This window comes from Alternaria dauci, chromosome 2 (genome assembly GCF_042100115.1).
Source record: "Alternaria dauci strain A2016 chromosome 2, whole genome shotgun sequence".
NCBI classification, from domain to species: domain Eukaryota; kingdom Fungi; phylum Ascomycota; class Dothideomycetes; order Pleosporales; family Pleosporaceae; genus Alternaria; species Alternaria dauci.
In genome coordinates this window covers 1,496,071-1,510,001 of record NC_091273.1, presented here as the reverse complement: position 1 = coordinate 1,510,001, position 13,931 = coordinate 1,496,071, and the positions used below count along the sequence as shown (strand labels likewise).

The following is a 13,931-nucleotide window of genomic DNA, read 5'->3' as shown; positions in this document are numbered from 1 at the left end:
TAAATAACTATATAGCTAGTATACTAAGTATAGCTAATATACTTTAGAGCTTTTTACTATCCCTATAGTTATAGTTATAGCCTTATTTAAATACTATCTATAATACTATTACTACTAGATAATTAACTTTAGCTAAAGGAATACTAGTAGTATAGTTATCTACGCCTTATTTTACTCTCCCTATAGTATATATTTAAACTCCCTCTCTGTAATACCTAGATCCCTCTTCTTAACTACCTTATTAATATCTATAATTTATTAATATAGCTACTCTTTAGTCTCCTTACTAACCCCTAAGGCTATTATAGCTAAGTAGCTATACCTAATAAGCTTAATAAGGTAACGTATATTAGTATATATAATAAATATTAACTTAAACCCCTTCCTCCTTAGAATTATTATTATAGTCTCCTCTACCCTCTCTTCTATTATAATATAGCTAACCCTAGTCTCTCTTATAAGGTCCTTATTAGGTTTAGTGTAGTAAAAGTACTAAAGGACCTTAGGTTTACGCTCCTCTAACTCCTAGAAGACTTTTAGAGGTAGCTTACTAATATATATAATACTTAGATCTTTTATATTATTAAACAGTATAAGTAGGACCTCCCCTACTAGAGTGTAATTATTCTTTTAATATAATATATTAAGGATCGCAATAGTATTTATATATAAGGTAGTTATATATAGTATAAAATAATTGTATATAGTATTAAAGCTTATAAGTTAGTATTAGTATAAAGGTTAGAAATAGCTAGGTTTTTATATAACCTCCTCTTAGTTATAGTAAATATACTATATCCTCTTTCCCCCCTTTATAATATATTATAATTATATTACTAGCTAATAGCTAGCGATCCTTATTATACCCTCTTAAGGTTTAATAGGTGTCTTTTATTAGTTACCTTTAGTAAAAATATTTTAACTTTAGTTTTCGCGTATAGACGTTAGAGCTTTACTACTATAAAACGCTAATTAGTCCTATATTTAAACTATATTAGTACTTTATCTTTTTTATTAACTTTTTTAACTAATAAGTAGAGGGATAGCTACTTTTTATTTTTTTAAAGTTATATTTTAATAGCACCCCTACACTTATAGAAAATAAAAAAATTATAACTATAGTACTTAAGGCTATAGAAATATTTAAGTAACTACTTTTCGAATTTCTAATTCTTAACTTCTACTTTAATACTCTATCCTAAAGCTTACCACTAAAGAGAAATACCTTCTTTAATACTATATACCTTATAATATATAATTATATTGTAAGTATTAAATAGCTATTCCTAAAATTATAGATAGTACTTAATTTTAATACTAATATAGATATAAAGTACTAGTATACTAAGGATAAGATTAGCTTAAACTATAATAATCTTAAGCTTTATAGTATCTTAAGCCCCTTCTTAGAGACCTACCTCTCCTCTATTAACTTATTAGATAATACTACTAAGGACTAATATAAAATTCTCTTCTATATAGATAGCCTATTTACTATAACTCTTATCTACCTAGGTAGTATTACTTTACTAGCTAGTACTAAGATAAATATAAAAGTAAGGTTATCTATTACTATAGAGTAGAAGGTTTATATTAAGAAGCTAAGTAATATAATAGTAGCTAAGGGTATACTTATAATAGAGTAAGAGGTATATATTAAGATAGTTATAAGTAGAGACTATAATAGATAGCTATAGTAGGTCCTTAGCTAGCTTATCCCTATCTTATAATTATATTAAGTAAGTATAGCTAATAATTATATATATAAAGTAGGTATTAATAAAGTAGTAGGTAATTAATTTAATTATAGTAATAAGAATAATATAAGAGGCTTAGGATATAGTATAATAAGACTTAAGTATATAGTAGCTATAGAGGAGTTTAGGCGATAGTACTACTAATATATAGGCTTTATAGCCGCTTAAAGGGAATTATAATTATAACTATAACTATAACTATAATTATAATAGTAGTAGTACTACTTATACTTTTAAAATATAATTACTATAATATAATAGAGCTTCTCTATCTCTAGGTAGTATTAGTAGTAATTATAATAGTAAGGATATTAAGGTAGTATAGCTAAGCGTAATATAGGGGATAGATAGAGAGGTATTATAAGTAAAAAGAGACTTCTAAATATACTAAGATAGTTTAGGCTTAGTTTTAAAATTTCTTAGTAATATAATATAAGATAATACTATAAGCCCTATCCCTAAGGCCTAGGGGGGATTAAGGATAGTTATAACTACTTATATTAAAACTACTATTAAAATATATTAAGAAGAGGAAAGAAGAGATTAACTAGAATAATAATATAGTAGTAAAATCCTAGCTTAAAAGCGCTTAGTATAATACCCTTATATTATATAGTAAAGGAAGAGTAAAAATAAGAGGTTTAAATATCTTTATAATTACTAAAAAGTATTAAAAACTTTAAGGATAACCTTAAGTATAAGATCTAGATATTAAAAGTAAATAAGGTTAAGCCCCCCTAAGCCTTAAGGATAGGGCCTATAGTATTATCTTATATTATATTACTAAGAAATTTTAAAACTAAGCCTAAATAGTCCTAGTATATCTAGAAGTCTCTTTTTACTTATAATACCTTTCTATCTACTCTATCTATATTATACCTTATACTACTTTAATATCCTTATTATTATTATAACTACTACTAATACTACCTAGAGATTAAGCTCTATTATATTATAGTAATTATATTCTAAGAGTATAAGTAGTACTACTACTATTATAATTCCCTTTAAGTAGCTATAAAGCTTATATATTAGTAGTACTATTACCTAAACTCCTTTATAGCTACTATATACCTAAGTCCTATTACGCTATATCCTAAGCCTCCTATATTATTATTATTATTATTATAATTAAATTAATTATTAGCTATACTTACTTAATATAATTATAAGATAGGGATAAGCTAGTTAATAACTTACTATAGCTATCGATTATAGTCCTTACTTATAACTATCTTAATATATACCTCTTACTTTATTATAAGTATACCTTTAGCTACTTTTATATTACTTAGCTTTTTAATATAAATATTCTACTTTATAGTAATAGATAACCTTACTTCTATATTTATCTTAGTACTAGCTAGTAAAGTAACACTACCTAAGTAGATAAGAGTTATAGTAAATAGGCTATCTATATAGAAGAGAATTTTATATTAGTCCTTAGTAGTATTATCTAATAAGTTAAGAGAGGAGAGGTAAGTATCTAAGAAAGGGCTTAAGATACTATAAGGCTTAAGATTATTATAGTTTAAGCTAATTTAATCCTTAGTATACTAGTACTTTATATCTATATTAGTATTAGTATTAATATTAAGTACTATCTATAACTCTAGGAATAGCTACTTAACGCCTATAATATAATTATATATTATAAGGTATATAGTATTAAAAAAAGTATTTCTCTTTAGTAATAAGCTTTAGGATAGAGTATTAAAGTAAAAGTTAAGAAATAGAAATTTAAAGAGCTAGTAGTTACTTAAATATTTCTATAGCCTTAAGTACTATAGTTATAAGCCTAGAGGTAAGCTATAAACTATAGTTATTAACTAAAAAACTCCTCTTCTACTTTAACTCCTCTTCTCCCTAATATTACTATAACTATCTAGAACTACTTAAAGTTTAGGGCTTTAGTTTTAACCTATCTATTATTAAACTATATATAGCTATATATAGTAAAAATAAGTATTTAGGAAATATACCTTTACTATAATTTATTATAGTATCTTTTAATAGTATTATACTTACGTCTTTTAATAGTACGTTTATTATTTAAATAGAAGAGTAGATAGGGTTAAGAGATAGTAAATTATAGTTAAAGTTTTTATAAATTATAGTTAAAGTTCTTATATTAGCGCTAAGACTATTTTAAGGAAATTATATATATTTATAATAATCTTATCTTAGTAGTATAAGATTAGATACCCCTAAGTTTATAGCACTTATAATATTTTTAGTAGTAGAATAGTCTAAACTATTACTCTATATATAAATAACTATTAGATTTATATTTAAAATAATCTTCTATCCTACCTTTATATAAATTTTATAGTATAGGAAGATAGTATTTTCTTAAGGTTTAATAGTCTATATATATATATATATATATATTCTAGATATTAATATATATAATATTTTTATACTATAATAAATATATAGAATATATAAAATTATCCTTAAGATAGCGTAAAATTACTAAAATTACTAGAGATAATAAAGGGACTTAGGAGAGTATCTTTTATTACTAACGTTAACTAGGATCTTAATATATAACTACTTTACTAACGTTATTACTCTACTATATTAATAATTATACTAGGTAAGCTAAATTCTAGTAGGGTAGGTTATGCGTTAGTAGCGCTCTTAGCGCGGAAACAGTCTGAGTGTCAAACTTTAGGTTAGGGGCTTTACTTCTTGTTAGATCGTTTCTGCGAGGTACTTACTAGAAACCTAGGCTGGTTATCTTCTTGCTTTACCCGCAGATGGTGAAGCCGTCGTCGTCGTCGTGTTCATTAGTGATGGAGTGGAAAAAAGATGAAGATAGATGCGACAAAGTCACTTGCGTTGAGGCCTGAGCTCAAGCTGGTGGGCGGCTACCTGGCTGTCGGCGCAGTGGAAGTGAAGGTGACCTCGAGAGCCGCTGCCTAGGTGGCAAACGACCAAGAAGCGAATAGGTGGCGAGGAGCTGGCCAACCAGAAAGACATATCTCGTAATGTTGTTGATGTTATACATTACAGCTCAACATCATATCAAACTCACCGGGCCTCAGCTACAACACATATCGAAACTATCACTACGATGGACGAGTATCGGAAGTTGTGACTGACTTTCACATTTACAACACTATACCTAGGTATCTTTGTCTATTTAGATAACAACTGATTAGCCTCCAGTCTCTCAACGGCATCTTGGCGAATCTTATTTGATGCCTTTACGTGACGACGACTCTTCCATAGAAACCAAATAACCAGTGCTATAAATATTACAAAGATAGTTGCAACAACTCCAATGACTATCGGGGAGTTAAACTTGAATTTTTTACTTGTCTTGTGTGACGCTGAGGGAGCCATCTTGTTTCCGAATCTTAACTTCTAAGTTTACGTTAGTTATATGCTATACTCTAATAGTGTCCCAACTTACCATATACTACGACTCGCTGGAGAACCTCTTGCAGCCTTTTCAACCACGAATCCTGTAGTTCGGGTCGCTGTAGTGTATGCGGATCTGATATACTTCCCATAGTTAGATAGCTAACAAAACCATTAGGGCGGCACCTACGAGTAAGGCGGCAGATAACTTTGCTGCCTTGTACTTTTCGGCGAATATCGGATAAAGACGATGCAGCACATGTTAATCACAATGCTAATACGTGTAGCTTAAACAGTCACTTTATAGTTCTCTCTTCCCTCTCACAACACCTCTCTAGAATCCTGGGTCCGGTAGTGGTATCTAAAACAGGAGTATGCAGCCGGTTTCTGCGTCGCGCGACGGTAACTAAAACACGGATATAGTAAACAGTTCTACAATTGCCCAGTTAGACATCAGGTGCAAGCTTCATAATCGGGTGTAGCATTAGTACATCGTCATTTACAACATTACAACTATCGTAATAGCGAGGACTTTGCAGAGGTAGAATGTAGCAGAAAATTAGCCACGCGGTGCACCATAAATGTGAATCAGGTTAGGTAAGAATATCTTGTCTGACCAGGTCTTAATTATGGTGGAGTAGTGTTGATGCTTACGCAGTGCAACAACGCGGTTGAGTAACCCAGTATATTGAACTCAATGCAGGTGTATTTCCCAAACACGTCGTCTGACCAGGTCTTGAAACATTCCAAAAACTCTAGACCTTTGCATTAAACTGCAACACAATGCCAGACCCTTATTTGACCAAGTGGACTAGCGATATGTTGATAACTCCTGTGAACGACGAGATGTATATTGTACGATGGTGACGGTGGTAATCGGAAGTTGTGTGTGGCTCGCTTATAGGTCATCGCAGTACCATGGAAGGCCATGATAGCAACCACGGTTCGGCTTCGCATGAGTCAAAGGGACGTATATGATGTTGATAACTACATATAGATCAATTAGCCAAAGTCAGAGCGAATCAAACATAAAGCGTACCGATCGGTGGATCCAGAAGCTGAGTGTTGGGATGGCAAAGCAGCGGCTTAGGAGACTGGTGAATGACATCTTCCATGCGTCCTCATCGTCGCCTTCGCCCTCGGCATCTTCCTTCCTGCTGAACTTCTTGTAGAGGGGGAATGTCCTTGCTGGCGTTCGCTTTTGCGGTCGCATCAGCAGATTGGCATTGGGGTGGCTTTGCGGGAGAGGTCAAGGCAGAGCTGACGCCTTTCTCGAAGATCGAGTCTTCGGACTAACAGTTTAGAAGTTAGTTAAGGACAAGCACTCAAGTTATTAAGAACACTTACAGAATCTACAAGCGGGCGTAGAGTCTTGGAAGACTGGGGAGCTGGTAGTGACGCCGTGGTCGCCACCGGCTGTCTGGAATTCGATGGTGAGCACCATGCCGCGCGCTCTGGGCGGTACAGGCTCGAATGAGGCCCTGGGGCGCGCGGCCGGCATCGTGCTCACCAACAAAATGTAGCTGTAGCCTTCTTGCGGAAGCTACAAGAGCAGCATGTTAGCGAAGTACATTTAGTTAGCTTTCGCTATTACTTACCTTGTTGTTGGCTGTGTTGGTGTGGAAAGTGATTGAGGCGGAGGCAGCAACAGATTTACAGTTGTTGGGGCCCAAGCTCAAGCTCGCTACCGCCTTTAGCATGGTAATGGTGACAGTGAATCTAGATTTAGATATATCTTGAATTTTAGAGTCTTATTTTGCCTCTACAGTGATGGCTTTTTGAATATCGACTTATTGCCAAGGTGCGTTGTACCACCGCACAGAGTCTCAAATCTAAAGCAGCTACCTGATTAAGGCCCACGGGGGTCTTGTGAACCGGCTTTACAAGTTTAAGCAACCACTACAGTCTTCGTGATTGCCATAAGCTTCCGCCTATACCTACCTATAGAGTAAGTTAAGCTCTAAGAGGCTAAGACAAGCTTACCTCTTCGTCTTGATAGCAATCATACATAAGTATCGCTCCTTTACGTTTGACCGTAATGTAAACTTAAGTTTATAAAGGTAGTATATAATACTTAAAGGCTTAGACGCCTCCTTCGTAGTAGGGTACAGATTAGTAGGATTTGTTTTAGATATAGAAGCCTATGTAGTAGCACTATGCCTTGTTAGAAGTAGCCTTAGTGTTTACATACCAAGGACTTACGTAAGAGGGAAGACTATACATATGCTAGATAACTTCTAGAAACCCAAATAGTAGCTCAAAAGCATCACCGCCACGCTCTACACCTCAGTGATAATATCTATGCACACGGAAGTCCGGCAGTTATAGCTTAGCAGGCAACAAGCCCTAATCATTAACGGGAAGGTTCCCTATCCGGGTGTCTGTATATGCAGGCGGGCAATCCGTAGTAGCGGTAGAGGCTAAGGTCGCAGTAGGTGCTACTATAAGCATTTCTAGAAAGTTTATAGTTATAGAACAATCTATCTCCGCAGCAGATAGCGTTAGTAGGACTAGAATGTATAGAATCTCTGCTAGACTACCCCCTAACGATTGCTTATAGAACTTAGTAGTAATTATACTAGGTGTACACGCTATGTGCTCCTAGATAGACGATATATACTGCGTTTAATTAGCTTACGTATATAATAAATACACTTTAGAGTTACCTACTAAAGGCTCTACTATAGCTAAATCAAAGATTTAGACTTTACCTAGTCTCTTAATTTCTATATAGACGGAAGCTCTAGACGAGCGCGAATATTAGCTTAAAAGAAGAAAGAGAACGTCCTCTTTATAAAGTAGTTTTATAGTGTATAGAACTTTCTAGTATTTAGATATAAGCTATTTAATGTTAGGAAAAGCTTAGCTTAATTAGACCTTAACAAAATAGTTAATACTAGAAATAGGATAGCGGGCGCCCTAAATATAGTTAGTTTAATTCTCTAAGCCTTACTATCTTAAGGCCTTATAACGCTACGCTCTAAAAATAAGTCTTTAATATACTTTACGTAAGTCTAATAATCTTCTACACTTAGTGGACTATTTATTATAAATATAGAGCTGTACTTTATATTTCTAATTTTCTAGTAGGAATTAGACATACTCTCTATATAGGCGGGAGGTGTAGCTTAAGGGGATAATAGGTCTATTATTAACGCTAGAGATATACGACTAGTATAGGAAGATTTATAATAGGAGTAGGGTAATAATACTTTTAATTTCTTAAGTAATTACTACGCCGCCTAGATCCGCTAGTAAGAAAATAACTATTATAAGCTTACTATATTGATAAAATTCGTATAGGCGCCTTATATAAATAGCGTATTATATAATAGGTATATATCTAGTTTATAGTAAATAGAAGTCTATTTATTACTTATTAAGCTTTGCACAGCCTACCTAAGTAAATAGGTTCTAGGATTAGAATTTAGGTACTATAGTTTTTTATTTTCTATAAGTAGGGGGGTATTATTAAAATAAAACTTTAAAAAAGTAAAAAGTAGCTATCCCTCTACTTATTAGTTATAAAAGTTAATAAAAAAGATAAAGTAGTTACGTAATTTAAATGCTAGACTAATTAGCGTTTTATAGTAGTAAAGCTCTAATATCTATACGTAAAAACTAAAGTTAAAAAAAATTTACTAAAGGTAACTAAAAAAAGACACCTATTAAACCTTAGGAGGGTATAATAGGGATTACTAGCTATTAGCTAGTAATATAATTATAATATATTATAAAGGGGAGAGAGGATATAGTATAATTTTTTATTTTCTATAAGTATAGGGGTATTATTAAAATAAAACTTTAAAAAAGTAAAAAGTAGTTATCCTTCTACTTATTAGTTATAAAAGTTAATAAAAAATAATAAAGTAATAATATAATTTAAATCCTAGACTAATTAGTATTTTAGGGTAGTAAAGCTCTAACGTTTATACGCGAAAACTAAAGTTAAAAAAATTTACTAAAAGTAACTAAAAAGATACCTATTAAACCTTAGTAGGCCTAATAGGGATCGCTAGTATTAGCTAGTAATATAATTATAATATATTATAAAGGGAGGAGGATATAGTATCTTTACTATAATTAAGCTTACTTAGAATTTTATATATTTCTATAAAAGCCTAGCTACTTCTAACCTTTATACTAATACTAACTTATAAGCTTTAAGACTTCTTTTAAGACTTCCTTTAAGACTTATACTATATATAAACTTATATATATAATATATTTCCTCTATATTATCCTCTAGGAGGTCTTCTCCCTTTTATTTATATATACTATTAATCTAAATATTATTTAGCCTAAATATAGTATTAGCCTAACTAAGAGGAATAGGACCTACTATTATAACCTTAACAGGTATTAACTTACCCTTATCTACTTTTATAAGGCTTTATTACTAAAATATATCCTCTATATCCTTAGTAGTATTTTCTTTATATACTTATTATAATACTTCTTCTAGTACTTAGTCTAATAGCTATTTATAACTATTTATTATAATAATATAGAGTCCTTCTCTATCTTTTATAATAATACTACTATTAATACCTTTATTTATAAAGTTACTATTCTCTTATAAAAGGTAATATTACTACTTCTTCCTTTCTTACTTACTTTTCTAGTTCTTCTACTTACCTATAAATTTTATCTTTAACTAACTACCCTTTAGCTCTTCTTCTAAGTCTATTTTTACTTCTATTACTCTTATTATACTAAATACTACTTTACTTTCTAGCCTTTTAGTAAGTTAATAGAGTAGAGTACTAGTTTTTATACTCTTATTCCTTTTCTTAAGATAAGTCTAGTATAGAGGTTAGGTTTAGATAGTTAATTACTCTTAGTATATATAAACTTAGTATTATATTAGCTATTAATACTAAAGATATAATAGTACGTTAGCCTATTAATTATATACTTAATCTTTACCTAAGTATCTATTAGAAATAAATTACCTAATATAATTAGATTAGTATAAGTTTCTACTATAAAGAAGTTTATTTAGACTTTAACTTACTCTATAATAATAAGGACTCCTTAGATAATCCTTATAAAGTTTACTATACTACTATTAGTAGTAACTATCTAAGTAGCCCTTATACTTCTTAGGAGTAAGGTTATTAGTAGTATAGTATTATATAGGGTTTAGCTATACTTCTCTAGGCTTAGTCTATACTAAGGTAAGGTAGACTAAAGTAGTAATCTATAAAGTAATATATAGAATAATTAGGTAGAAAAGAGTTATTATTATAACTAAAAGATAAATAATACTAATTCTATAAATAATAGAATAACTAGTTAATAATCTATATAAGAGATAAACTATTTAAGTTAACTATAATAAGTATAATAATAAGATCTAATATATTCTTATACTTATTACCTTAGGTCCTATCCTCCTTACCCTCCCTTCTAAGAGGGAGGCCTAAGAGGGCTATAGCCTCCTATTCCTTACTAGCCTCCTAGAAGCTAGGTCTTAGTAGGATACTATTCCTTTTACGTAATCTAGGCCCTACCTTAGATCTACTTTTATCTATTATATCTACCTAATAGTCTTCCTTTATATAACCTATATAAAAGGGAAGTAATTCCTTATTACCTTATAATATTACCCCCCCTCTTAGGTGTATTATTTTAATTCTCTAAATTATTATTATCTTATACTTAGTCTAGTAGTAGTAGTAGAGGTATAGCTACTTTTATAGTATTATATCCTCTCTTTCCTCCTTTCTTTACTTTTCCTAACTATAACTAAGGTTTAGACTTCTTAATATGTCTATACTTAGAACTTAACTTAATAGTACTAGGCTTATACTAACTATATCTACTAATAAAGAAATAAGAAAACTTTTTATTATAAGTAGTATAAGGAGAAGAATCTTTATTATTTTATAGATACTACCTCTAGGTAGTATATAGGCTATATTTTAGTAAAAGCTAAGTATAGCTTATTTATAACTAAGGAAGAGTAGGAGAAGGTTAAGGCTAAAAAGTCTAAAAAGTACTTAGTACTTCTTTAAGCTAAGGCTAAGGTTACTTAACTTTAGCTAGAAGTAGTAGAGACTAAAGTATAAGAATAAGTATTTACTAATTAAGATTATACTATTTTAAGTCTTTAGGATTATATAAAAGAGTAAGCTAAGGGGAACTTTACCCTTAGTATAGACTTTTAGCTAACTAATCTATTACTACCTAGATTATTAACTAACTTAGGCTAGTTATAAGATAATACTTCTTTTAATCCTTTTTCTAAATTCTTTTCTTCCTTTAAGGACTTAGTCCTCCCTTCTCTAAGTATCTTTAATAGTACTTCTATACTTATAACTTATAGTTTATTAAATTTTCTTTTAGTTCTTAAGTATTCTAGCTCTCTAGTAATCTTAGCTACTTAACTAAGTTTTTTTACTAATAACTAATTTTCTATAAGTCTTTAATTTCTTTAACTTTATACTTATTATCTTTAAGCTTTATATTAGTAGTTAGCTTAGTATCTAGAGGTACTCTTTCTAAGAGTTTCTTATAAAAGATAAAGTAGATATATATACTTAGTAGAAGTTAGAGTTTATAATTTATATTATATATTTCTTCTAGAACTTTAAGTAGTCCTACTTAGAAGTTATTTTATTTCTTACTTAGTTACTTAGTTTTTAAGTTCTATTAAAATAAGAAAACTTTATCTCCTTTCTTAAAGGTTAGTCCCTTAATCCTTTACTTATTAGCTACTTTAGCTTTTATAAAGTTCCTATAAACTATATTCTTATTTAATTTATTATATAGTTCTTATATTAAGTAAGCTTTATCTTTTATACTTACTATAATACTTTCTATATCTTTTAGATCTTAATAAGTAACTAGCTTATATCTATAGTTTATATAGTATAGTAAGTACTTAGTTATTATAGACCTAGTACTATTATAAACTAATTATACTATTAGTAAGAGTTTAACCTAGTTATCTTATTATAAAGTAAGCTTATAAGTAAAGTAATATATAAATAATTTAAAAATTAAAACTATAAATAAGGGTCCTTTATTTTATCTAGTATATATTTCCTTTATTAGTATCCTAATATTCTACTAAAAATTAATCTTTTTTAGCTTATATACTAAGCTAATACTAACTAATACTTACTTACTTCTTTTTTAGCCTAGTTACTATATTACCTTCTTACTCTAAACTATAACTATTTATATACTTCTTTTACCTATTATACCTCCTATAATACTACTACCTAAGTACTATAAGTATCGTAAAGTACTAAGTACTATAATTTTTTCTTTTCTATAAGTATAGGGGTATTATTAAAATATAACTTTAAAAAAAATAAAAAGTAGTTATCCCTCTACTTATTAGTTATAAAAATTAATACTAAGCGCTATAATAGACGCGATTTAGTCTAGGAAATAGAAGTAAAACTATACTACTTACCTTCTACCTATATATATATACTAATATAATAATGTATATATAACTTTAAAGTATTAGAGCCTTATATTATATACCTTAGCCTTTACTTCTATTTTATCCCTACCCCTAATAGTAAATCTAGGAATTATATTACTTATACAGATCTACATAAACCATTTATTATTTTTAATTTATACCTAAACGCCTCTACCTATACCTCCTTTACTTTTATTTACTATAACTATATCTATATCTTATCCTAATTTAATACTATAGCTTAATAGTATATTTAGAAGTATAATATCTTTACTATTAGTTAACTCTATAGTAGCTAGTATAAGTAGTATAAGATATATACTTATACTATCTATACTTATAAAGTCTATACTTAGTAATATAAGCTTATCTTATAGTATTACTTCTATCTTTATATCTTAGCTAGATTTAGAAATATAAGAGTATAATAATAAGAGTAGTATTAGTAAAGGTATTAGCTAGGGTATTAGTCTTACTAAATTTAAATTAGTAGAGTACCTTATATATAATATACCTTAAATACTACTACCTATAAACTTAGAAGACTTAGTATTCTTAGAAACTAATACTCTAATAAACTCTAAGAAGGTCTTAGTTACTAAGTTTTATTATAAGATTATAAAGATTTATCTTAAGATATATAATACTTATAACTATACGTAGTTTAGGATAGATATTTTTAACTATAAATATTTAGCCTATTTAGAAGATTATATAAACTACTCTAGTATAGATAAGTTTATACTACTTTTTAGTTAACTTAATAATATTAATCCTAGGCCTATACTACTTAAGTTACTTACTCTAACTTATATTAAAGAGATACTTCTTATACGTATCTATATCTTTATAAAGGTTTACTAGTATCGCGGTCTTTAATATAAGTACTATAGCTATATATATAACTTTATAGTTAATACTATAAAGGTCTTTAGTTAATTACCTCTTCTTCTATCTTATCTTAATATTATTATTCTAAAACCTCTACCTTTAGTAGAGGATAATCCTAATATAGTTAATTAGTAATTTAAGAAAGACTATAAAGGCTAAAGAGTAGTTATTATATAGTAGATATACTTTCTAAAAGATAACTACTTTAGTTACTCTAATATTATTATTAATAAGTTTATACTTAATACTCTCCCTATTAATAATTATATTAATAAGTTTATACTTAATACTCTCCCTATTAATAATTATATTAATAACTAGCTTATAACTTTTATCTAAGATCCTACTACCTAAGTTTACTAAACTATATAATCTTCTTCTATATTACTAATAAGTAACTAATATAATATAATAGAAAGGTTTATATAAGAGTATAATTCTAGTCTTATAAGTAACTATAGGGCCTCTAT

The 13,931-nt window shown here is 29.1% G+C and overlaps 1 protein-coding gene across 1 annotated transcript; it reads right to left on the bottom strand.

Moving 5' to 3' along the window:
- Positions 1 to 5,660: 5,660 nt before the first annotated feature.
- ACET3X_002543 (uncharacterized protein) lies at positions 5,661 to 6,826 on the bottom strand (the record flags this gene model as incomplete). The annotated part of the gene is made up of 4 exons (XM_069449297.1): positions 5,661 to 6,113; positions 6,166 to 6,418; positions 6,474 to 6,669; positions 6,725 to 6,826. The coding sequence occupies 3 exons, from the start codon at positions 6,824 to 6,826 to the stop codon at positions 6,339 to 6,341; spliced, it is 378 nt and encodes a 125-aa protein (XP_069309090.1). The 3' UTR covers positions 5,661 to 6,113; positions 6,166 to 6,338.
- Between the last annotated feature and the right edge of the window lie 7,105 nt (positions 6,827 to 13,931).